At 44.1% G+C, this 24326-nt stretch overlaps 1 protein-coding gene across 1 annotated transcript in view; it reads left to right on the top strand.

Moving 5' to 3' along the window:
* Positions 1-24107, top strand: part of LOC308662387 (tigger transposable element-derived protein 1-like) — a 29317-nt gene extending 5210 nt beyond the window's left edge. Inside the window, exons 2-5 of the mRNA XM_081318137.1 lie at positions 9850-10341; positions 15771-17649; positions 21257-21376; positions 23214-24107. Of these exons, the coding sequence (XP_081174263.1) occupies positions 9850-10341; positions 15771-17649; positions 21257-21376; positions 23214-23227 (2505 nt within the window). The 3' untranslated portion in view covers positions 23228-24107. The remainder of the gene's footprint in view (positions 1-9849; positions 10342-15770; positions 17650-21256; positions 21377-23213) is intronic.
* Positions 24108-24326: the final 219 nt, after the last annotated feature.

The raw sequence follows: 24326 nt of genomic DNA, 5'->3' as shown, positions 1-24326 counted from the left end.
GTCATAAAAGAGCCGAGGTTGCCTACCCCTGTGCAAGGGCCTAGGAGTCGGCCTCTCTTCTACCCACACCAATTGGAACTGGGCATAGAGGCAGAAGTAGAATCACCTTAATAAAGTGCCTCTCATTTCCAGTTCCCAAAGCTGGTCCAGACGAATATCACGGTCAATAGTATTGAAACCTGATGACAGGTCTAGGAGGGACAAAATGGCTGTACCCCATCTATCCCCAGGCCTCCAAAAAGTCCATGAGAGTTGCAACCAGTCCAATTTTGTTGCTGTGCCCCAGACTGAACCCAGACCGAGAAGCCCCCAGGTGACTTTCTCCTGCACAGCCCTTTCTGCAGGTGGCAAAGTCACGAGCTGCAAGCTGGGGGCGAGTTGAAGTTCCAGGCTGCCAGCCTTTCATTGCCCTCTTCAGCTGCACTTAGAAAAGGGTCTTAATTTGCAGCAATGCCTTGAACTCTGCCAGGAAAACCTGTCATGATTTTCTGATGCACAGAAAAAACTGCTGTTGAAGGTATGAAGCTGGCCGGGATGCCAACTGTCCGGAAGTGGGGGAAATGACTCTTCCAGCCCTCTCCTGAGCTTGGAAAAGAAATATAGGTAGTCCTTGGATTGTGACTGTCAGGACCCACCCCAATACTAAGTCCTGTCTACTGTCAGGACCCACCCCAAACCACGTCTTAGGAAGACAAAAACTCTTGGAGTCAGTTCTAGTCCAAAATGAATCTTTACTAGGACATGCTTGGTTGTGGCAATACAAGACAGGACTTAGTATTGTTTTACAAATTGAAATTTTATAAAGGGTACCCAGTTCAGCCCCCCTTCCCTCAACCCCATTTGACCAGCCCCCATCCTTCTACTTCGTGTCAACCCTTTCCTGGGGGGAAAAAATGAACTTCGAATCTTTATGGTTATTGCCTTTTTCCTCTCCCCTTCCCTTTTGATCCCCCTAGTTCAAATGGTTTCCTTGGTCTTTGAAATAACCTAAGGCAGGCTGAATCCACATCTGCTCCTCCTTCCTCAGGAGATGGCAGAATCCGTATGGGGGGGGATAATGTTTTAAACATATATTTATGAATGTGATATAAATGGATTCTGACAGTGACAGCAATTGGCACCCGAATTTCCATTGCTTAGCAGGGATGGGGCACCAGTAGGAAATATGGTGCTTGTTAGCTAAACACGGAAGTAAAAGAAAATAAAATGACAGAAGACACAAGGGATCAAGCAAGCTTCAGTCTTTCACCTTCCCTAAATTGCAGAGGCAAATTTCGAGTTATCTTGTGCTCCACCTCCCCAGAGGGAAAAGGGGCTTGAACGAAGGGAGGTGCACTTTCCCACTTCCTACCTCCATCCCCCCCCCCACCCGCCAAAGGGCGCTTTCCTTTGGTTTAATTGCCGCTTCTTGCAAAGGAAAAGCTGTGGGATGGATCCTCAGGGAGAAAAGCTACCGACGTGCTCGGTGGGAGTCGAATACGACTCGATGGTACAGAAGGAAGCCCGGAGGACGGGCGTGGCTTTCGGCCTTCTGTCGCTAGATGGCGCTCTACAAAGAAGCAACACTCGCGCCTAGAAAGCAGGTAAGGTACGGCGGCGGACGAACTATTCTAAGGGGAGGGGGAGAGAGTAGACTGAGCCGGCACGAGTTGAAGCGATAGAGAGTATTACTAGAGAGGACGTGGAGAAGAAGCGAAGGAAAGAGGAACTTCCTCTTTCGACTCCCCGAAGGGAGGGGGATGGCGTCGGTGGAGCCTCTTGTGCTAGTTCCAGGGTGGAAGCGGCTCCTGGAAGGTGAGTGGAGGGCAGGTCGGAGGAGAAGCCGGGAGCAAGTCGAGCAGCCAAGCAACGAGGGGGAAACGTGGGCTGCTGCTGCATAATCTTGCTCTCCCCAAATTTTCTTCCTCTGGGGCTGCGCGATTTAAAGCGGATGGATGGATTGATTGAAAAACGAATCTTATGATTGAATCAATATTTGAACTTGGATCTTGGTAGTCTTCTACATGCCAAATGAATCATAATTATTATTAGAGATTAAACTAGAATTTCGGTGTTTCTTTTTTTCCTGGTGATATAAGGGTGTTTTTTTTGCTGCTTTCACATGTTCTGCAGCCATTCTTTAAACAATAATGAAACTAACCCATTAATATGAATCTTACAGACAAAGAGGATGCCAAGAAGAGCACTCTGGACAACAGAGAATGAGAAGGAGCATTAAAATGCAAAACAAATCATCAATCAAATTTTTTTCCCTACTCCCTTCGGAAAGTGTAAAAACTCTGCTTCTTCCTCAGCAAATGAGAAACAAGGGAGAGAATAACAAGGACAGAGTTCTGAGCTGGGGAAAAAAATAGAGTACGTGCAACTCAAGGAAACATTACATGAGAAGTCAAGGAGGATAATTTCCAAAGAAAGAAAAAGTGGGAAATACCTTGGAAGTCAGTGGGAATGAAAAGGTACTTTGGATAGCCAAAATGGGCAGGCATTAAAGCCTTTGAGGAAGGAAAGAGTGGCTTGAATCAAAAAACCATCAGACAAGAGATCAGAAATATTTTTGGCTTCCAAGAATCCAAAAATATGAATGTTGATAAAACCGCACAGATTGCCTATTGTGGGAAAAACACAGATTGCAAATAAACATCTTAATTATGCACAAGTGGATCTACCCTTTCAAAAGCAATACAAATGCATGGAGTATGGCAAAAGCTTTACTCGGAACAGGTCTCTCATGATTCATGGAAGGACTCAGATCGAAGAGAAGCTCTACCACTGCTCTCATTGTGACAAAAGATTTAGCATGCAAACCAATCTGGTGCGACACAAGAGGACTCACCCTGGAGAGAAACCATATGAATGTGTGTATTGTGGGAAAAGTTTCCAGCATAATTCCAAGCTGGTGATACACCAGAGGACTCACACGGGAGAGAAACCATATAAGTGTCTGTATTGTGGGAAAAGTTTCAGTCAGAATTGCAACCTGGTGAAACACCATAGAACTCATACAGGAGAAAAACTATATGAGTGCACTGATTGTGGGAAAACTTTCAAGCAGAATTCCAGCCGGCTTGTCCACCAGAAAACTCACACAGGAGAGAAACCCTTTGATTTTCCTGACTGTGGGAAAAGTTTCAGTTATAATTCCAACCTTCTGAAACATAAGAGGACCCACACAGGAGATAAGCCATATGTATGTCCAGATTGTGAGAAAGATTTCAGTACTAGATCTAGCCTTATAAATCATGTAAGGTTACATATAGGGGAGTAACCATTCAAATACCCAGATTGTGGACAGTTTTTCACACAAAATTCCTCCCTTATCACAGAAGAAATTCCACATGAGGAATTAACACATGTCCTTTGCGGAGGAATATTGAATTTCTTTTCTTGTCTCATATTGGAAGCTCAGCTGAGAAATTAATTTAATTTATTGCATGCTTTTTTTTTAGTCAAGCATGTCTTATTATTAAACATGAGGGAGGAGATCTGGACTTCCTTTGGCCCAGTGTGGTCGTTCCCCTTCATGGCGTCGAAGGGAACTGCCATGCTGGGCCAGAGAAAGCGAGCTTAGATCTGCATTAGGTATGTTTGCCATTTTGAGTAATTTCTACATATAATAAATGTGGGGTATGTATATTTAGTAAGAAAATGTATATGGCAGCCCAACTCATGGTGACTCCACATGATTTACAGCAATAAAATACAGAAACCAATAAATCCCATATATTGCAAGGCAAAATGCAAAGCCGCCTCATTTAACATGTACTTGGTCTGCAACTGCAAGGCATTTCTAGCAAGGTTGATGGTATTTTGACGGTCTGGGAATTTCGAAAAGCTGATTCTTGCTTTTGTCCAAATTAAAAGTTAACCAGGCTTCTGGCCTACTATGTTCATGCCCTTGGCCCTCTTGGCTCTGCTGGAGAACTGTCCGCACAGCCACCTCACTGGTATCCACTTGAATCACAAATGTCACTTCTGGGTTTGGGTGTTTTCAAACTGGTCCAGCCACGAACAGCCCTTTTAATTTTTCACCTGCCGCTTGGCATTCCATCGCCCAATTCACGGGCTTGCTCGGCTAAGGCTTTTCTCCCTCTTCCCGCCCAGTTTTTAGCAGCCCCGTGATTGGTAGGGAATCTAAAGGCCTTGGGAATGGACAATAACAGCTGGGGAACCTTGACCTCCGGTCGCTCAGCTTGGAGGCTAAAGACGCAGCATGGCCTTCTCCAATTTGAAGAGACACTTGTGCGGCAGGCTGAGGCAAAGGCAGTCCCAGAACCAGCAAAATCTGGGGGCTGGACAGGGGACAGATTGTCCAGGGGTAGGCAACCTCGGCTCTTTGATGACTCATGGAGTTCAACTCCCAGAATTCCTGAGCCAGCAGAGGGGAAAAGGGAGAGGTTTCCAAGCTGAGCCATGCTGGCTCAGGAATTCTGGGAGTTGAAGTCCACAAGTCATCAAAGACCCAAGGTTGCCTACCCCTGGCATATAGTCTCTCGAGATTGAAGGATGCCAATGATGATGTAGCTTAATGTTACAGCTTTCATAACAAGGTATAGGCATTTCCAAGTAAAGCTGTCCTTTGCAATTGACTTATGGGGATTTTGTCAATACTGATTTTTTTTCCAGTGGTGCTCCAGTTGTTTTAGGATTACACCCAAGGCGCTTATTGGTATCATTACCTACAATAATAGGTACTTTTCAGCAAAATCTGTCAACTTCACTATGGTATTTCTCTACAGTGAGTAGTGTCAAAACTTTCCATCTCTAGGCATACTGTAACCTTATCACAGTAATCGTATTGAAATAATCTGCCACGGCATTTTTCTGACTGTTTATCCCTTAATCCTAACAGGAAAAGCGCTGCTGGCTTCAGTATTGATCTTTAAAACATTCTGTACTAAAGATTGTATTTGAATTCAAAATTCTAAGCTTTTTTTACATGACCACCAAGCATGATAAAATGTTGTTCATATTTGAAGTGCCTTTGTATATTCTAGATAATTTCTCTGGCATCAACAATGGTTCATCATAAAAATTCTATTTGAAGTCATAACACAATGTATATTTTTACCCACATAATTTCCCACTCATCCATCTATATATTACTGTGTATTCCAAATTTTTGGCACACTTTACCATGCGTTCTTTAACCTGTTCAGGTTAAATTTCAGGAAGGCTTTGTTCACTTTGGCAGTTCCATGTTCATCACCATACACAACTGAATTTCAAATTCTGGCTAACTTTGCTCCTTATCATATAAGCCTTTAATCTTTCAGATAACTGAAAATGGAAAACTATTTTCACTTTTGGACTTTGTGCTTGTGGTGGGAAAAAATTAAATTTTGACTTGGGTTTTGCCGATTAGATAGGTTTGCTGTTATAGTAATGGCTAGTATATATTGTTATATAAAAGTTTAAAAAATGAGGTTTTATGTTATTACCATATTCTACTGCACTCAAAGGAGTCAGAAGCCAAAGCCTTTTTTTTTCTTTTTCCCTCTTGCCTCCACATCTTTATCTTTCCCTTCTCCCTCCCTATTTTTTCCCATTATCTTTACTTTTCTTGTATGTTTTGTATCTTATATTATGATAAACCAATACATCAGCAAGTATTGCGGGCCCAATTGGCAAAAGAAACCTCAGGATTGTATAGGTTGGAAACATGCGGAAGAGGCCTTCATCCTGCAGTGAACAGACAATGGCTAAAATGATGATTGATGATGATGATGATGCCCTTAAATAGGTCAGATAGAATAGAAATTAGAATAGAAACTGCAATAGAATAGAATAGAATAGAATAGAATAGAATAGGAATAGAATAGAATAGAATAGAATAGAATAGAATAGAATAGCAGAGTTGGAAGGGACCTTATAGATCATATAGTCCAACCCACAGGAGACCCTATACCAGGGGTGTCAAACTCACCACATCATGTGATGTGTCGCGACTTTTCCCCCCATTGCCGAAGCTGGGGGGGGGGTTGGCATGACACATCTGGCCCACGGGCTGGCAGTTTCCCTGCCTTATATCATTTCTGACAGATGGCTGCCCAGTCTCATCTCAAAAGCCTCCAGGGATGAAGCACCCACAACACACAGGAAGGCGAGCTGTTTCATTGTTCTGTCAGGAAATTTCTCCTTATTTCCAGCTTGAATCTCTCCTCCATCAAATTTCCACCCGTCGTTCCTCGTCTGGCCTTCAGGTGCTTTGGAAAATTAGGCTGACCCCCCCCCCCACACACACACCCCTCTTCCTCTCTGCGACAGCCCCGCAAATAATATAGGAACACTCTATCTCAGGGGCTGCCACAAAAAGGAGGGAGTCAAGCTATTCTCCAAGGTGCCCAAAGGCAGGACAAGAAGCAATGGATGGAAACTAATCAAGGAGAGAAGCAACCTAGAACTAAGGAGAAACTTCCTGACAGTTAGAACAATTAATCAGTGGAATTGCCTGCCTCCAGAAGTTGTGGGTGCTCCAACACTGGAAATTTTTAAGAAGAGACTGGACAGCCATTTGCCTGAAATGGTATACGGTTTCCTGCCTGAGCACGGGGTTGGACTAGATGACCTCCAAGGTCCCTTCCAATTTCTTCTTTCTTCTTCTTCTTCTTCTTCTTCTTCTTCTTCTTCTTCTTCTTCTTCTTCTTCTTCTTCTTCTTCTTTTCTTCTTTTCCAATTTCTTTTCCTCTTTTCTTCTTTCTTTTTCTTCTCCTTCTCCTCTTCCTCCTCCTCCTTTTTCTTCTTTTTCTTTTCCAATTTCTTTTTCTCTTTTCTTCTTCTTTTTCTTCTTCTTCTTCTTTTCCTTTTCCTCCTTCTCCTCCTTCTTCTTCTTCTTCTTCTTCTTCTTCTTCTTCTTCTTATTATTATTATTATTATTATTATTATTATTATTATTATTAATATTATTTAAGCTGACTTTGTAATAATGCCGCTTGGGGGTGTGTGTGAAAGCCTAATAAGCAGGCATATACATAGAATGAAGGCTACTGCTAAGCTTGTAAGCCGCCCTGAGTCTTCGGAGAAGGGCGGGATATAAATGGAATTAAAATAAAATAAATAAATAAAATAAATTATTATTATTATTATTATTATTATTATTATTATTATTATTATTATTATTATTATTATTATTATTATTATTATTATTATTATTATTATTATTATTATTATTATTATTATTATTATTATTCATGTCACCCCTGGTCCTTCCCTTCACTGGCCTGTCCCTAGGGGTCTGATGGGTAGGATACGGACCTTCCGCCGCCAGGCCTCTCTCTCTCGTTGCTTAGCAAGCAACGGATGGATTCCTCTCCCGACGGGCTCTCGAGGGCCCCGGAGAGCCAACCCTCCCCAGCTTAACCTGTGCAAAGGCAACCTGAGCTCCGCCTCCCAAGAGACGCCCTTCGCCTGGCCTCTTTCTTTCACACACACAAACACACATACACACCCCTCCCCGCCCCTCCTCCCGTCCGGAGATGGGCGGAGAGGCTGCGGCCCCATCTGGGAGGGAGGGAGGCGCGTGGCGAGCAGATCGGGGCGGGGGAGGGGCGCCGGCTCTTCCCGCGGAGGAGGGTCGCTGCCTGGAAGGCAGGCAGGCAGGCAGGCAGGCAGGCGGCGGGGCTTCCCGGGGGAAGAAGGTAGGGGTTGGGGAGGGGACCCTCCGGATCGGGGATCCGCTGGAGCGGCCGCGGGGGGGGGGGAAAGGGGGGAAGGGATCTCGTTTTGTTTTGCCTTTCTCCGCCCCCCCCCGCCGCACGTGCACAGCAGCCCAGAGGCTTCGCCCTTTGCCCCGCAGGTGCAGCTCAAGAGGCCTTTTTGCACTTATTTTTTTTTTGGGGGGGTGGTGGGGGCGGCGGGGAAAAGAAATCCCTCCTGGAGATCGGAGACCTCGGACTCTCCTCTTATTCCCCCGATTCCTCGGATCCGGCGGTGGCTTTTTTGAATGGGAAGAGGAGGGGGGGGGGTGGAAAGGAAAGCAAGCAAGCTGGAACTTCTCGCGATCTCGTCTTGCGCCGCCTTTTCGCCCCGTGTTTCAGCCATGCCGGTTGGACGGAGTTGCATATTGCGGGGGGGCAACGTGGGGCGGGTGGGCAAGAGATGCCGGGGTGGCGGCAGCCCCCCCCCCGTCGGTTGGTGGCCGAGACGAGCCACGAGGAAGGGAAAGGGGGGAGCCTCGGCGGTGTCGTGGAGGTCGCCCCCTCCCTCGGTGGATCAGAACCGATCGTGGAGGTCGCCCCCTCCCTCGGTGGATCAGAACCGATCGTGGAGGTCGCCCCCTCCCTCGGTGGATCAGAACCGATCGTGGAGGTCGCCCCCTCCCTCGGTGGATCAGAACCGATCGTGGAGGTCGCCCCCTCCCTCGGTGGATCAGAACCGATCGTGCGACCCGCTTAGCAAGAGTTTACGTTATCAAATTGGCTAGATGGCTGCTTTTAAATGCCCGACCGTTGGGGCGGAGTTTCCCAGCAGAGGACGAGGAGGTGCCTCCTTTTAACAACCGCCTCGCTTAGTGACCGTCGGGGGTCGGGGGTTGGGGGGGGGGCTGGAAATCATCTCTCTCGTTCATTTACGATCTTTTGCAGCGTTCCCTCCGGCACGGATTTGGTCTTTATGCGGTCCGATTTGTAGCCCCCCCCCCGCCGCCACTTCATCCACCCCGCAATCAGATTGAAAAAACGAAACAATAATAATAATAATAATAATAATAATAATAATAATAAATCACAGTCAGGGGCAGAATCTGCAGCGCAGCCCCTGTAAGAGCCCCCTGTCCCCCCCCCCCAAAGCCCTACACTCATTCAGGACTTTCCTAAATGCCCAGAGAGTCAAGACCAATTTTGGGGGGGCGGGGGGGGTGGAGAAATAATGCTTAGGGCAGCCACCATTCAAAGTCAGGACGGTGGGAAAAGAAAACCGGGTTTTGTGACCCAAGTCTTGCATTTTTTTTTTGGTGACTTAATTCTCCCACGTACGGGGGCGGCTACCGCAGCGTCCCACCATCACATAATGGCCCCTTCTTGTCTTTTCAAACCAGCCCACCACAAGCTGGCGGGTCAAATTGTGATCGGGTCAAATTGTGATCTTGCGCTTAGCAACCTGCCACTTGTCTTTTAACAATGGAAGGGAAGTGACATCATCACTCTGTCACGGTCATGTGATTTTTATTTATTTTTTATTTTTTTTTCTGCTTAGTGCCCACAATGCTTAGCAACTGAGTTGCCCGTCCGCACTGTGGTTGCTAAGCAAGGACGTATCCGTGTATCTCTGCAATAGATGAAATAATTTAACTCGGCTGTTCACTTGCAACTAAGCAAGAGTAGGATGGAATGACCAGGCTTTAAACTCAACGGCTAATTAAATAAAGAGGTTTTTAAATACCCTTTTTAAAAGCCGGTTTTCCCCAAGAGACGAAAGGAGTTCATTTTAAGCTCAGAGGACCTTGTACGTAAAGACACCAAACTCGAAGAGCCCACCAACCCTGAGCAAGGGAAGCCTGAGGGCTGTGGGGAAAGAGAAAAGCCAAGTGATATTGGAGGAAGACTGGGATAATTGAAGTATCAGCAGCCATGGCTTCAGCTGAGCCTAGACTCCAGGTTATTTATTTATACATACCGTCAGGGAATCTTTATTCTAATGAGAGAATATTCTCGAAATTTTAAAGAAGTAATGAATATTGGAGATATAGGAGAAGATTTATTTATTTATTTATTTAGTTGCATTTATATACCGCCCTATTCCCTGAGGACTCAGGGCGGTTTACAGGGATTTACAGATCCTTTTATTCCTGACACATTGTGTGCCCTTCATTAATATTTCCTCCTTCTTTTCCTTTTTTTCCTTCCGGAACTGCAGGGAGGAACGACGATGGCAGAACAGAGGCTTGTGGTACCCAGAGAAGCGGGGAATGAGAACGAGGAAAGAGACCCGGTCATTGTAGTCAGGACCACGGGGGACTGCTTGACCAGCCACGGCCCATCCCACATTAAGCTGGAGTCACAGGAGGAAATCCACCAATGCTGGGACTCCCATTTGCAGAAATTCCTGAAAAGGGTGGCTGAGCTTCCTGCAGCATTGCCTCCCTTGGTGGAAGATGCCACAGACACCCAGGCCTCCGTGGGGAAAGACCAAGAGGATCTGCAGGAAGAGAATTCTGGGTGGTCCAGAGGGGAATCTGTGCTCCAAATGGATCCGAACATCAGTGGGAAAGCCTGGATGGACAGGGAAAAGCTGGATTTCTGCATGAAAGTGCAGGTGGAAGAGACTTTGAAGGCAGTTGATCTGGGGAGCCAGTGGCCTTTGCAGCTCAGGCAGTTCGGTCCCCAGGATGCTGAGCAGCACCAGGAGGTATCCAATCCCGAAAAGAGGGAAAGGTGGGGTGGGGTGGGGAAAATAATGTGGGGGTTGCAAAAAGCCATCAGAATTACTAACCTGTGAAATTTCTTACGAGCCATCTGAAGTGGCAGAGTTTAGAGTTTGCATTTCAGTTTTGTTCGGAAGAGCCTGTAGGAAAACGTGATTACCATAATCGTCTCGGAGCATAAAATACCGGGATTCCTTTAAGGAGATTGTGGGGGATTCTATTCATCTATGAGGACTGGGCGGTTATCCATAGGGGAATATTATGTGGCAGATGATTTTGGAGTGGATCCGGAGGATGAGAAAGGTAAAAGAAGATGGCAGGATTTTTAGATGTTCCTGTTTGGTAGTATTGCCTGAGAACCCCCCCAAAATAATAATAATAATGCAATTTTCCCTTTGTTATAGAATATAACACTGTTTTGGATGACCTGTTTATTTATTTGTGAAATTTTATTTGCCGCCTCTCACTGTGGGGCTTACTCCAGGCGGTTTACACCAGTAAAATCAGAAAAATGAAGTGTCAATGTAACAGTAGGAAAATAACAAAACAATAAAATAAACAGTGAAATAAACAATGGGCATACAGCAATGTGAGATTAAAAGATAGACGAGGGGAAGCAGGGAATGCAGAGGGAGGAGCTGGGGTTTGCTATCATTCTAGTACAGACTAGAGCAGGGGTAGGCAACCTTGGCTCCTTTATGACTCGGGGACTTCAACTCCCAGAATTCCTGAGCCAGCACAGCTGGCTCAGGAATACTGGGAGTTGAAGTCCATGAGTCATAAAAGAGCCAAGGTCCCCAGGCCAATTGGCAGAGCCAGGTCTTCAGGCTGTTGCAGAAGGATCAGATGGTGTTTATAGCTGTTTATCAATTGCTTCAGATAAAGACTTTCCTGCAGAACCTTTTACCCAAATCTTTCCTCTCTCTTAGTGATCTAAAGCAGGGGTGTCAAACTCGCAATATCACGTGACGTGTCTCTGCCTATCGTGACATTTTTGCCATTGCCAGCAATGGGGTGGGCGCAGTTTCGCTATGATGCATCCGGCCAGCGGGCCAGCAGTTTGGCACTCCTGATCTAAAACGTGTTCCCCAAGCAGTGCTTTCCAGATGTTCTCATTATCCTCACCTTGCAGTAGATCAGGCATGTCAAACTTGCGACGTCACGTGACGTCGCGCGACGTATCGGAACTTTTTCCCATTGCCGAAAATGGGATGGGCGCAGTTTCTCCGTGATGCTCCAGCCCGTGGGCTGGCAGTTTGACACCCCTGCAGTAGATTAAAATGTGACAGTTTGGTGAAGGCTGGATTTTTAAAGACTCCCAGCTTGGGAACGCTAGGTTACCATAATCACCCAGAGTCACTTGGACTCAGGGGGCTTATAAGTTTAATAAATTATTATGATGGTTGATCACACAATCAGCCAGTTGTTTAAACGGGATCTGGCATTTTTTTTGTTCACCCCTCGAGTCCTTCCAAAGACTTGAAATAGACATATGTTGTCATTTAATAAGAAAGGCACCACTGCAGGATATTAGCTATTCCAAGTAAGCCTGCCTTTTACAATTGACTGATGGAGATTTTTTGTCAGTGCTAAAGGTGTTCAAGTGGTGCTCCAGTTGTTTTGGCATTGCACCCAAGGCGCCTATCATTACTTGCTAGTTTGTTTTGCTGTTGTTTGTAGTCAGTCTATGCTATCTTCTTGTAGCAACTAAGGAGGTGGTCCACTGCTATCTGTTGGTGTTTTCTCAATTTTGGCTTTGCGTGCATTTGTTCTTAAGGCTTGGTCTTGTGCTGCCAGAATTAGCCCGTCATTTTTTTTTGTTCAATTTTCCTGATCTTAGCCATTATCAGATCTTATTGTTATTTGCTTTGTCTGCTTTTTTTTAATGTATTGTTGTTGTTAATTGCGAAGTCGTGTCTGACCCATCGTGACCCCTTGGACAACGTTCCTCCAGGCCTTCCTGTCCTCTACCATCTTCTGGAGTCCATTTAGGCTCATGCCTACTGCTTCAGTGACTCCATCCAGCCACCTCATTCTCTGTCGTCCCCTCCTTCTATTGCCCTCAACCTTTCCCAGCATTAGGCTCTTCTCCAGTGAGTCCTTCCTTCTCATTAGGTGGCCAAAGCTTCAGGATCTGGCCTTCTAAAGAGCAGTCAGGGTTGATCTCCTCTAGGAGTGACCAGTTTGATCGCCTTGCAGTCCAAGGGACTGGCAGGAGTCTTCTCCAGCACCATAGTTCAAAGGCTTCAGTTCTTTGGCGCTCAGCCTTTCTTATGGTCCAACTTTCACAGCCATACATTGCAACTGGGAAGACCAGTTTAATGTACTGGCCATGTAATACTTTGCCTCTTTTTCATTCTTCATTTGGTCTTTCTTATAAGTGAGTTAGATATCTCCAGTTTACTTCACAGTTTACTGTCTTCAGTGCATCTTCTTCCACGTCCTTTAGATATTCTTCCAATCTCCTTTTTTCTTTTTCAACTGTCTGGTCTACTTGCAACATTCCATGCCCACCTATTTTCCTTGATAAGTAGAATCTGTCAACATTGCTGCGTGGATGGAGGGCATGTTTCATTGTCGCTATTTTTCTGGTCTTCCGATCCAGGGCTTTAACTTCAGCCTGAATCCAGTCCAATCCAGCATTCCAGCTGTGTATCTAATGACTGGAATTACCCAGGTGTTATTTGCCTTGATGGTACTTCCTTCACTTTAGTGATGTGTTCCATTTCTAACCTTCTGCTTGACTTCATTGTTTTTGAGCTTGTGAGCTTGGAGGCTATCCAGGTGTTTGCAGTGATCTTCTTCATCTAGATCAGGGGTCTTCAAACTTGGCCCTTTTATGACTTGTGGACTTCAACTCCCAGAATGCCTCAGACAGGCACGCCGAATCACCTGCCTCCTCCCTCTGCCCCCTCTGCTTCCACTTGGCTCCGCCATGCACTTTTCGCCCAGATGGAGCACCCAAATGGGGTGCTCCATTTCAAAGCACCCCATTTGCAAGTAGACAAAGCTCCGAGTCCCCATCTTTTCTCCGTCCAGGCGAAAAGTGTGTCTGCCCTGGGAAGCCCTGTAAGCCTTTAGGCCCCAGGCAAGCAGATGATTGGAGGGAGCGGGTGGGCACAAAATAAGACCTCCCCCAAAAATGAGACCTAATGGGTCTTTTGGTGTAAAAAAAAAAATAAGACCCTCTCTTATTTTGGGGGAAACACGGTAAATAGATAATTAGCCTGTAGTTGCCTGGTGCGGCCTTTTTTATTGGACTTTTCATTATTAGGCAGGTTTTACCAGATGTTAACCGACTTCCAATTTACTGCCTTGCCCTTTGTTGTTGAACTGTTTAGCCACGAATGGGTGTCGGCCAGTCACATGTTTCAGCCAAACCCCTTGCAGTTCATCTTCATCTGTGCTGACCAATTCTTGGTCTTCCTTGCCCATTCTCCCACCTTTTCTGCTGCTGCTGTTATTAAAAGTTCTTTCATTGCAGCTTCTTTTATTATTTATTTATTTAGCGTATGGCTGGTCACACACAGAATTAAAAGCACTTCATATTTACAAGTTAGAACAGTTAAAACATTTCAGAGTTTAATGTCGAGTTTGGAGATCCAGTCAGTAGCTGCCGTTGTTACGCAGAGGAAGTCCTTAAAATCTCCTGGGTATCTTCTATTAGTGCATTCCCTCACTATATGTTGGATAGTCTGTCGGGGAGCCCCGCAATCACATTGTGCTGAAGGTGTCTTTCCCCATTTATACAGAGAATCGGCACATACCCCATGAGTCGTTCTAATTCTATTGTATGTCACCCATATGTTTCGGGGTAGATTAAATCCTGGAGGTATACTATTAGGATTAATATGCTCAGAAATATCTTGGGAGGTATAGCTACTCCATGCTTCCATCCATTTTTGTATAGTGCTCTGATGTTCAGCCAGCAGCTTAAGCGCTGTGAGGAGTGGTGGATTTCTTGACTTTAATCGACATCTTAAGAGATCAAAGGTATAGGCATGAATGGGTAGAGAGGAGTTTAGCAGGATCTTACTATACTCCCGAATGAGAGCTTCTTGTCGTAAGTGCGGGGGAAGTATGTGGCTAAGAACTGGTAGCCAGTGAATAGGTGTAGATTTTATGCACCATCATTATTATTATTATTATTATTATTATTATTATTATTATTATTTAATTAGATTTCTATACCGCCCTATTCCCGAAGGACTCAGGGCGGTTTACAGGGCAGCATAAAATACAATATAAAAGATAATATAAAATTAAAATACATTAATTAAGCCCAACAATTAAAACAATATTTAAAAAGCTAAAACCCCTTCAGTCCAGGCCTGATAAATCGAAAAGCCAGGTTTTCAGGTCCCGGCGAAATGAACACAGATCGGGGGCGGTCCGGAGTTCCACAGGTAAATCATTCCAAAGGGCAGGCGCGCCCACAGAGAATGCCCTCCCTCTGGGGATCACCCGCCGGCACTCCCTAACTACTACTACTACTACTTCTTCTTCTTCTTCTTCTTCTTCTTCTTCTTCTTCTTCTTCTTCTTCTTCTTCTTCTTCTTCTTCTTCTTCTTCCTCTTCTTCTTCTTCTTCCTCTTCCTCTTCCTCTTCTTCTTCTTCTTCCTCCTCCTCCTCCTCCTCCTCCTCCATCCAAGGGCTGGATAGTTTGTGAGTGAGCATGTTGTAGGAGCCCCAACTTTGTCTTGCAACCTTCACAGAGAAAGTCATCACATTCAGTCACAATATAGTTCAAATGACTGGGTTTCATAAGTTCTGCAAACACCCTTTCCTGCTTAGTAACCACAGTCTGCTGCTTAAATAGGAAGCGAAATGGTTGCTAAACAAACATGTGATCAAGAGATGCTGCGGAGATCTCTGGCAGCTGCCATTTCATTCAGACAAGCTTTTCTGGTGCAGCCGTGCCAGCATTGCTCTCCCTCCAGTGTATGTTGTCAGGCACAGAAACTTGGTCATAAGTGCATACATTGGTTGTAAAATTATTAGTTTTTGTTTGTTACTGTTCTGTTTGCGAGTGATTCCTATTCAAGGTCACTAAATGAGGAGTCGCTACCTCATCCTGGGCAATCTACTGCAGAGGCAAAGGATCACTTCCTTGCTTATAAATCTGTGGCTGACTTCTCACGACATAAGCTCAACTCCTAACTTCACTAGCCACAATATAGTGGCTCTTCGTTTGGCTGCTACCTAGGCGAGCAGCGATTTGCAAATACAACAGTAATAAGCCGTGTAAAAACATAATTTTAGGAGGAAATTTCTGCAGCTGAACATTAATTTAGCAATTGGTGCCTTCCTTTAGGCCCTTTGAGGCCCTTATCTCTTAATCACATGTGTAGAACCTGCTCTTAATTTCACTTGCTTATTTAATGGTTTTTGTCCGTTTGTATCCCACCCCAAGCTGACTTCAAAGAGAAAGAACTCCAACACACCGGAAGGCATAAGAAAGAAACAAAGGAAAGTCATCAGTCTCAATCTGAAGATGAAGATCATCAAAGCCTACGAGGCTGGGAAGAAAGTGACTAACATAGCTCAGGAGGAAAGCCTGGCCCACTCCACCATCTCCGCCATTTTGAAGGACAAGGAGAGGATCAAAGAGGCCATGAAAGGATCATCAGGAATGACCACAAGCATCATCAGGAAGCAAAAACACCTCGTCCACGAAATGGAAAAACTCCTGATACTCTGGATCGAAGACCAGATACAGAAGAGGCTGCCGGTGAGCCTTCTCCTCATCCAGAACAAGGCGCGCAGTATTTTCTCCACGCTGAAGGAACAAGCGGGCGAGGAGTGCACGGAAACGTTCACGGCCAGCCGGGGCTGGTTTATGCGGTTTCAGCAGAGGTTTCACTACCAGAAAACGCACAGATCCAGCAAAGCTGACAAAGAAGCTGCCAGACAGTATCTGGATGAACTTGATAACGTCGTAACCGAAGGGAACTATTTCGCCGAGCAGATATTCCGAGTGGACGAAACTGGGTTGTACTGGAAAAGAATGCCGGAGCGGACCTACATACACAGAGAAGCCCAAGCCATGCCCGGCTGCAAAGCGTTTAAGGACAGAGTAACCTTACTATTGGGTGGAAATGTCGCTGGATTCAAGCTGAAGCCTTTCCTGATCCTCAAATCGGATCACGCCTATATGTTTGAAAACGTAAGCAAGGACAGCCTCCCCGTTTATTACCGATTTGATTGGAAGGCCTGGATGACGCACGCCCTCTTTGAGGATTGGTTTACGAATTGTTTCATACCCCAAGTCAAGGAATATTGTTGGCACGAAGGAATAACGTTTAGAATTCTGCTGCTCGTAGACAAAGCCCCGGGACGCCCCTTGCATCTCGACAGTATCCACCCTAATATAAAGGTGGTTTATCTACCCCCAAATACCACCGCTCTCTTACAACCTGTGGGCCAGGGAGCTATCTCGGCCTTCAAGATGTACTACTTGCATGCAATGCTTGCCAAAGCTTTAGCTGCAACGGAAGATGACAGGGCTAGCTTGCGGGACTTTTGGAAAAGCTACAATATCCTGCACTGTATCGAAAACGTTGCCACAGCCTGGCAGGACGTCAGCGTGGAATGCATGCAAGGATTTTGGAATAAATGCCTAAAATGTTTTGCTGATCTTCTCGATCATTCGGGGGAATTTGACCAAACCCCAAACCTGGATGAGATAAATAAGAAAATTTTGACCCTCGTGGGATTCCTTGACTTGGAGGTTGATGCTAAAGATGTAAAGAAATGGATAGGTTACGCGGAGGGGGAGCTTTCCAATGAAGATTTAATTGAACTGAAGGAAGAACTGGAAGCACAGAAGGTGGTGGAGGAAGAAGTGGAGAAGGAGAAGGAGAAAGAGAAAGAAAAAGAGAAAGAGAAAGAGAAAGTCGTAGAAATTCAGCCCAAAAAGTTCAGTCTGAAAAGATTGGCTGGAGTTTTTTCGGGGGTTAACAAAGTTTTATCGGAATTGAAGCGGATGGATCCAGATGTGGAACGTTTTAGAAAGGTGCACTGGGAAATGAGTGAAATCTTAAAGTGTTACCGCGAAATATATGAAGGGAAAAAGAAAGAAAGGAATGATAAAGAAGCCAAGCAGAGTGGCTTCCTGAAGGAAGTTACTCCTTCCCCAGATCCACGTCCCTTCCTCTTGCCCTTCCCCTCTACAGGAATACAACACCCAGATCCTCAGCCGTCAACCAGCTACGCCAGCCAATTCACTGTTCCCGAAAACGTGGAAAACTATGAATATTTCCAAGGATTCATATCCAACTTGATGTTTACAGGTACTGTAACTGTAAAATCTGATTTGTTCAGGTGGGGGGAGTCTTCGTTTAGCAACTGCCTCATTTTAACAAGCGCAGTTACGGTGATGATGGAAAAATAGTTTTACGCCTAACGCTTGCACCTAGGATCTTCACAGATCGGTAAAGGAAAGGAAATCTTTAGTACAGGCACACAGCGTTCACCCTCCCAATTCAGCTTTTTGATTGCTTTACAGAGCTGCAAAGGTCATAAGTACAAGGATTTACTCGTGAAGTGAGATTACTTTTTCGTTGCCGTGATAACAGCGAATGGTTGCTAAATGAAGCTGCTGCAACAGTTCACGTAGTGACCGTTCAAAGTTACAACGGCACTGGAATGGTGACTTGTGACTGTTTACCACACTTACGGCCATTGCAGCGTCCCCAGGGTCACGCGATCAAAATTCATATGCTTTGGCGACTGGCATGTATTCTATGACGCTTGCCGTGTCCCGGGGTCATGTGATCCCCTTTTGCGACCTTCTGACAAGCAAAGTCAATGGGGAAGACAAATTCACTCAACAAACGTGTTACTAATTGAACAACTGCAGTGCTTCACTTAGCAGCTGTAGCAAGGAAGGTCCTAAAATGTGGCAAAATTCACTTAACAAATGTCTCAACAAATACTATGGGCTCAATTGTGGTCGTATGTCAAGGACTACCTCCACCTGTGTGATCATGCGTTATCACTGACCTTGTTGCTGACCCCAATTGTAGTCTACTTGCTTTTTTTTTTAAAAAAAAAAGTTGGTAATGCGATATTATTACCCCTAATCTTGTACTTAGCATAAAATACATGTAATATTTTAGAACGGTAGTTGGGACCGTAATTTTCCAACACTAAGTGATGCTCTTGTAAAATGTCACATAACCACATCACTTGCGATGGCCATCTTGGTAATCCCGGCGCCGTTATAACCCAGAGACTGCGTGGGTCATTCAGAGAGGACTTCAGGCGAACGGAGTCGTAGGGCAACCAGGCCAGATGGTGAGAGCTGCAGATGGGTAGATGAGTCCCCTAGGTCAAGAGGTCCCCAACCTTTTGGGCAACAGGGACCGGTGCCGTGGAGAAAGGTTTTTCCGCGGACCAGAGAGGGTGTGGTTTTGAATACTGCCTGCATCCCGAGGATGGAGCTTTGCTTGTTTGTGCAGCCCACTTGTTTGGCATGCTGTGGACCGGTGGCGGTCCACGGACCGGGTGTGTGTGTGTTGGGGACCCCTGCCTTAGCTGGGTGCTGGTGACCAAAGGCAAGCTGGCAGGAACCACAGGATGTGGATGATGGTCCCTATGAAGTGTGGGCAGTCTGGGGGGAGGGAGCTATAGGGCAGAGGCTGGTGAGGAGGCACAACAGAGTACGGGATCCCTGGGCTGTTTTTAACTCTGTAGTCGGGCTCCTCAGAAGAAAATTGGTAGGAGCAGCTTAAAAGAAGGCCTTGTGAAACTTCCTGCCGACTTCCTCACTGACTTTGCTTACCGGAAGCCCTAGGGTAAGGTTGTGAATGGCATTCACGTGATGGCTGCTCCCTGCATCGTCATCATCTACATTAATCACGATCTCGTGACTGCGCAAACATTGGGACACCTGGAACTTGTGAGTAGGCTTGTAAAACCCCCTCATTCAGCAGCGTCATAACTTTGAAAGGCAAGGCAGTCTTTTTTTTTTAATTTTAAACATAAAAAACATAAAAACCCATCCCACCCCCACCCAGTTCCCCCTCCCTCTCCCTCCCCCCCCCCAACTTCCCAGAGCAAATACAGGGCATTGACCATAACAATCTTAAACTATAATATGCAAACTAACTATAATAACACTTTGAATCCTATCGCACTTTTAACTCTCCTTAAAAATAACTAAATAATAACAAATCTTCTAAATCTAACACTCATTCAAATGCTAAATGAAACTTTTTGGCCCCATATTTATTCTGGATATAATCAATCCATCTTCTCCATTCCTGGCAAGGCAGTCTTGAGTAGCCGTGAGGCGAGGACTCCTTCAATATTCACACGCTGATCTTCCATTTAACCTTTTTTGTTTCTATTTGGATTACTTCTTGTTGGGTTTTTTTTAAAAAAAATCTGCCTACAGAATTAAACGTAAGCTTTGAAAGTAGTCCTGCGTTTTGAATTGTCAGAATGATAACCAAAGCTTTAAAAGCTAATCATTTACTGTAGTCTACAGGTAGTCCTTGACTTATGACCAAAATTTCTGTGGTTAAGTGAGACATTTGTTAAGCGAGTTTTGTCCCATTTTACGACCTTTCTTGCCATCGTTCTTAAGTGAATTACTGCAGTCGTTGTTAAGTAAATCTGGCTTCCCCGTTGACTTTGCTTTGTCCGAAGGGTCACCAAAGGGGATCACATGATCCCTGCAAACCGTCATTAATATGAGACAGTTGCCAAGCCTCTGAATTTTGGTCACATGACCGTAATTCAATGGTCGTAAATGTGAAAAAGGGCTCATAAGTCACTTTTTTCAGTGCTGTTTGTAACTGAACGGTCGCTAACTGAATTTTTGTAAGTCAGGGACTTCCTGTATTTTAATCGCAAAAAAAATATGTTAGAATGAAAGAGATCTTGGAAGCAGAATGCATAACTTTTATTTTATTTATTTACTTATCAAATTTAGAAATTGCCCAGCTCCCTCGCAGGATAGAAACTGTGTGTGTATATATATATATATATATATATATATATATATATATATATATATATATATATATATATATATATATATATATATATATATGTATATGTATATGTATATGTATATGTATATGTATATGTATATGTATATGTATATGTATATGTATATGTATATGTATATGTATATGTATATATGTATATATGTATATATGTATATATGTATATATAATTTAGATGTTAAACAAAATGTTGTTAAACATGTCCTCTTCAGAAAGGATATCAAAAATTAATGACAGTTAGAACAATGACAGTTAGAACAATTAATCAGTGGAACAACCTGCCTCCAGAAGTGGTGAATGCTCCAACACTGGAAGCTTTTAAGAAGAGACTGGACAGCCATTTGTCTGAAATGGTATAGGGTTTCCTGCCTGAACAGGGGGTTGGACTAGATGACCTCCAAGATCCCTTCCAACTTTATTATTATCATCATTATTATTATTATTATTATTATTATTATTATTATTATTATTATTATTATATTGAATGTGGGAGGCCAAATTAAAATTGAAAGCACAATAGCAATAGCTCACCCAGTGACATTTCGCTTGATGACCTGGTCTTTGGAACAGAATGAAGAGCAGGTGTAATCAATAAACCAGAAAAGTCATTACAAGAGGCAGCTGCTCAGGATTTGCTCCTTGTGATTCCTACAGCCAGGAAATGTTTCGGTAGGGAAGAGTCTTCATCACTAGGCTTCAGAGTTGCAGCCAATTATTTTTGTGTATTTTGGATCATCTACTGCCCAGTTCAGAACTGTGGATCCATCTCCCCCAACTTGTTTGAGTGCTACAAATCATGGAGGGAGGCAGACAATGCCTGGTGCAAAACCCATGCAGGATTTCTTTAAATTGAATCAACTTTCCCTTTCTCCCCCCCCCCCAGGAGTCCCAAAAGATACAATGCTGAAACCTCCCAAATTGGAAGAAGAAGCCTTTGAGATTGTGAAGGTGAAGATTCCCCTGGACATAAAGCAAGAGATTGATGGGGAGGCCAACTCACTAGGTAAGGATGCAGAGTGTCAATCATTGCAAACATTTCTGGGGTGCTTTGAGCCAGTAGAATCCTCTGCTCCCTTTTTTGAAACCAGAGAAGGGACAGCATCTGGCAGAACTAGTTGGTTGTGCACAGTCCTTCACATCGGATGATTCCAGCAAGCTGAGGAAAGAGACGGACCCAGTTTCCATTGCAGAATTTTTGGTTCATAAAATCTTTGGTTGAAAAGGATTAGGTTGCAGTGGATAGGAAAGACCTGACTGCTGAGAAACCTAGAGACCTGCCCCAGTTGAGAATGTAATATTGGACTAGGTACCCCCATGTTCCTTATATCTGTCAGGAACCAATAATTGTATAGACCATGAGCCATTAGTGTTGAGTATTAGTGACTACACACAGTAGATAGACTTTTCCCATGACTAGATCTGTAATTAGTCCAGCTATTTTCCAAAATGCCCGAAGGCAGGACAAGAAGCAACGGATAGAAACTAGTCAAGGAGAGAAGCAACCTAGAACTAAGGAGAAATTTCCTGACAGTTAGAAGGATTAACTAGTGGAACAACCTGCCTCCAGAAGCGGCGAATGCTCCAACACTGGAAGTTTTTAAGAAGGGACTGGACAGCCATTTGTCTGAAATGGTATAGGGATTCCTGCCAGAACAGCGGGTTGGACTAGATGATCTCCAGGGTCCCTTCCAACAGCTGCTGCTACTACTACTACTACTACTACTACTACTACTAATTATTATTATTATTATTATTATTATTATTATTATTATTATTATTATTATTATTATTATTATTATTATTATTTAATCCCATTTATATCCCGCCCTTCTCCGAAGACTCAGGGCGACTTACAATTTAAAGCACAAATCAATGTGCTTAGCAATAGCCTTCATTCTATGTATATGCCTGCTTATTAGGGCTTTCACACACACCCCAAGCGGCATTATTACAAAGTCAGCTTAATTGCCCCCAACAATCTGGGTCCTCATTTTACCTACCTCGGAAGGATGGAAGGCTGAGTCAACCTTGAGCCTGGTGGGATGCGAACCTGCACTAATTGCAGGCAGCTGGTGTTACTTAAGGAGGCATTAGCCCACTGCTCCACCAAGGCTCTTTTTATTTATTATTATTATTATTATTATTATTATTATTATTATTATTATTATTATTATTATTATTATTATTATTATTATTATTATTATTATTATTATTATTAACTTAATCACCCTACAGAGGATAGAATCCTATATTCCGAGGAGGCCAGGAAGTCCAAAATATTGGTCAGGGTAGGAATGCAAAGTTAGCCACCCAATGCACAACTATTTAACTTCTGCCTGGCTATAACAAAGGGGAACTTCCCATCTTTCTGGCCCACAGCTTTGTCGGTTTTATTGCACAGATTGATCAGGAATGAAGGATTCTGGGAACTGAACTGTGCCCATCTAGGGAAGGCTGAGGTTAGCTGTAATGTGTTTAGATTGGCTTGGAATGTTGCATGGACCCAACAATGATGGTTTGCACAATGTTAATGGGTGAGACCATTCATTGTGTTTAGATAAGATTACAGTTCAGAACCTATTCTAACTAGAACAGGCTTAGTCCTAGAAGAGTCTTCTTGATGATGGGGTCCTCCCAAATCAGAGGCTTTGGGTAGATGCTGGCATGGCATCAAATGAGGATGGTTGAATTTGGGATTTCTTAGGTCAAATGGGAGAGGGAAGACTTGGCCTGTGAGGAGACCCACCAGCAGTAGAATTCATAGCAGAAGTTGCTTGGAAGTGGAATTTATTGTTGGAGGACAATTAGACATACAATAAATGCTTTTCTGTTTCTCTTAGAATACGACATATGACAGATACATAAGAAGAAGACCTTCTTGGTGAGATGATCTGAAGAAATGGACATTTGCAAGAGTTTGGAATGAGTCAAAAGATTATTTTTCTGGGGTCTGGGATTAAAGGAAAGCCAATAAATCCAGCGGGAGCACAAAGGCGCTCATGAAAAAAAGCCAGTGAGGCTTTCCTGTCTGACGAAGGTGATCAAAGCTCAAATGAAGCCAATTTTCAGTTTGGGAAAAAGTCTGGAATTAACAGTGTGCAACCATCACTGTTCCACATACCCCACGTGTGCAACCAAAGGATAACCTGCATAAATATCTCTGTGAGAAAATTCACAGCAAACCCTCTTTTATTCAACAGGGGCACACTCCCTCTGCAAGAGAAAAGTGTATTGCTCAGAGTATGGGGAAATGGGTTGGAAAACAAAGCTTCTGAAGCTCATGAAAATCCACACAGCAGAGAAGTCATAAAAGTTCAAATTCCAGCAAAGGTGTTCAATGCAAAATCTGATTAAACACAAGAAGACCCATCTAGGAGAAAAGCCATACAAATGCAATGAAGTGGAAAAGCTTTTGCGGGGCAATAGGGGATTCTGGTCAAGCCCCTGAGCCATACAAACACACTTAATTGTGGCAAAAGCTGCATTGGTCAAGACACCCTCATCAAACACAAGAGGACCATATAGGAGAGAAGCCACAAGAATGCCAAATCCATCTTGGTGGTCCACTAAAAGTACAAGTTTCTGTAATTTTTCCATATTTCATAAACATGAAAATCCATCTATGAGGAACAGTCTAGGTGGCAGGATTGGTGTTCAGGTCTAATAGGCAGTTTCAGAGGGACAATATTAGCAGACAGTTGAGAGCCGAGCACGAGAGGCATTGGTGGTTTTTTTTTTAAAAAAAATATCGACACATTAAAATGTTTTTAAAATAGACTTGTTTCACATTGAAGTTCTTTGTTCAAGCCCTGGGATCGCCAGCAGGTTAGAAATGACCCTTTTGTGCAGTCTTGGTAGTTAATGTCAGCTGGGATGGACAGAACTGAATAGATCAGTGGGTTGATATCTGCAAAAGATATTGCTCTGTACTGCATAGCGCCTTCCTGAATATA

This window comes from Vipera berus, assembly GCF_964194415.1.
Source record: "Vipera berus genome assembly, chromosome: 2".
NCBI lineage: Eukaryota > Metazoa > Chordata > Lepidosauria > Squamata > Viperidae > Vipera > Vipera berus.
This window is presented reverse-complemented; position numbering and strand designations above follow the sequence as displayed.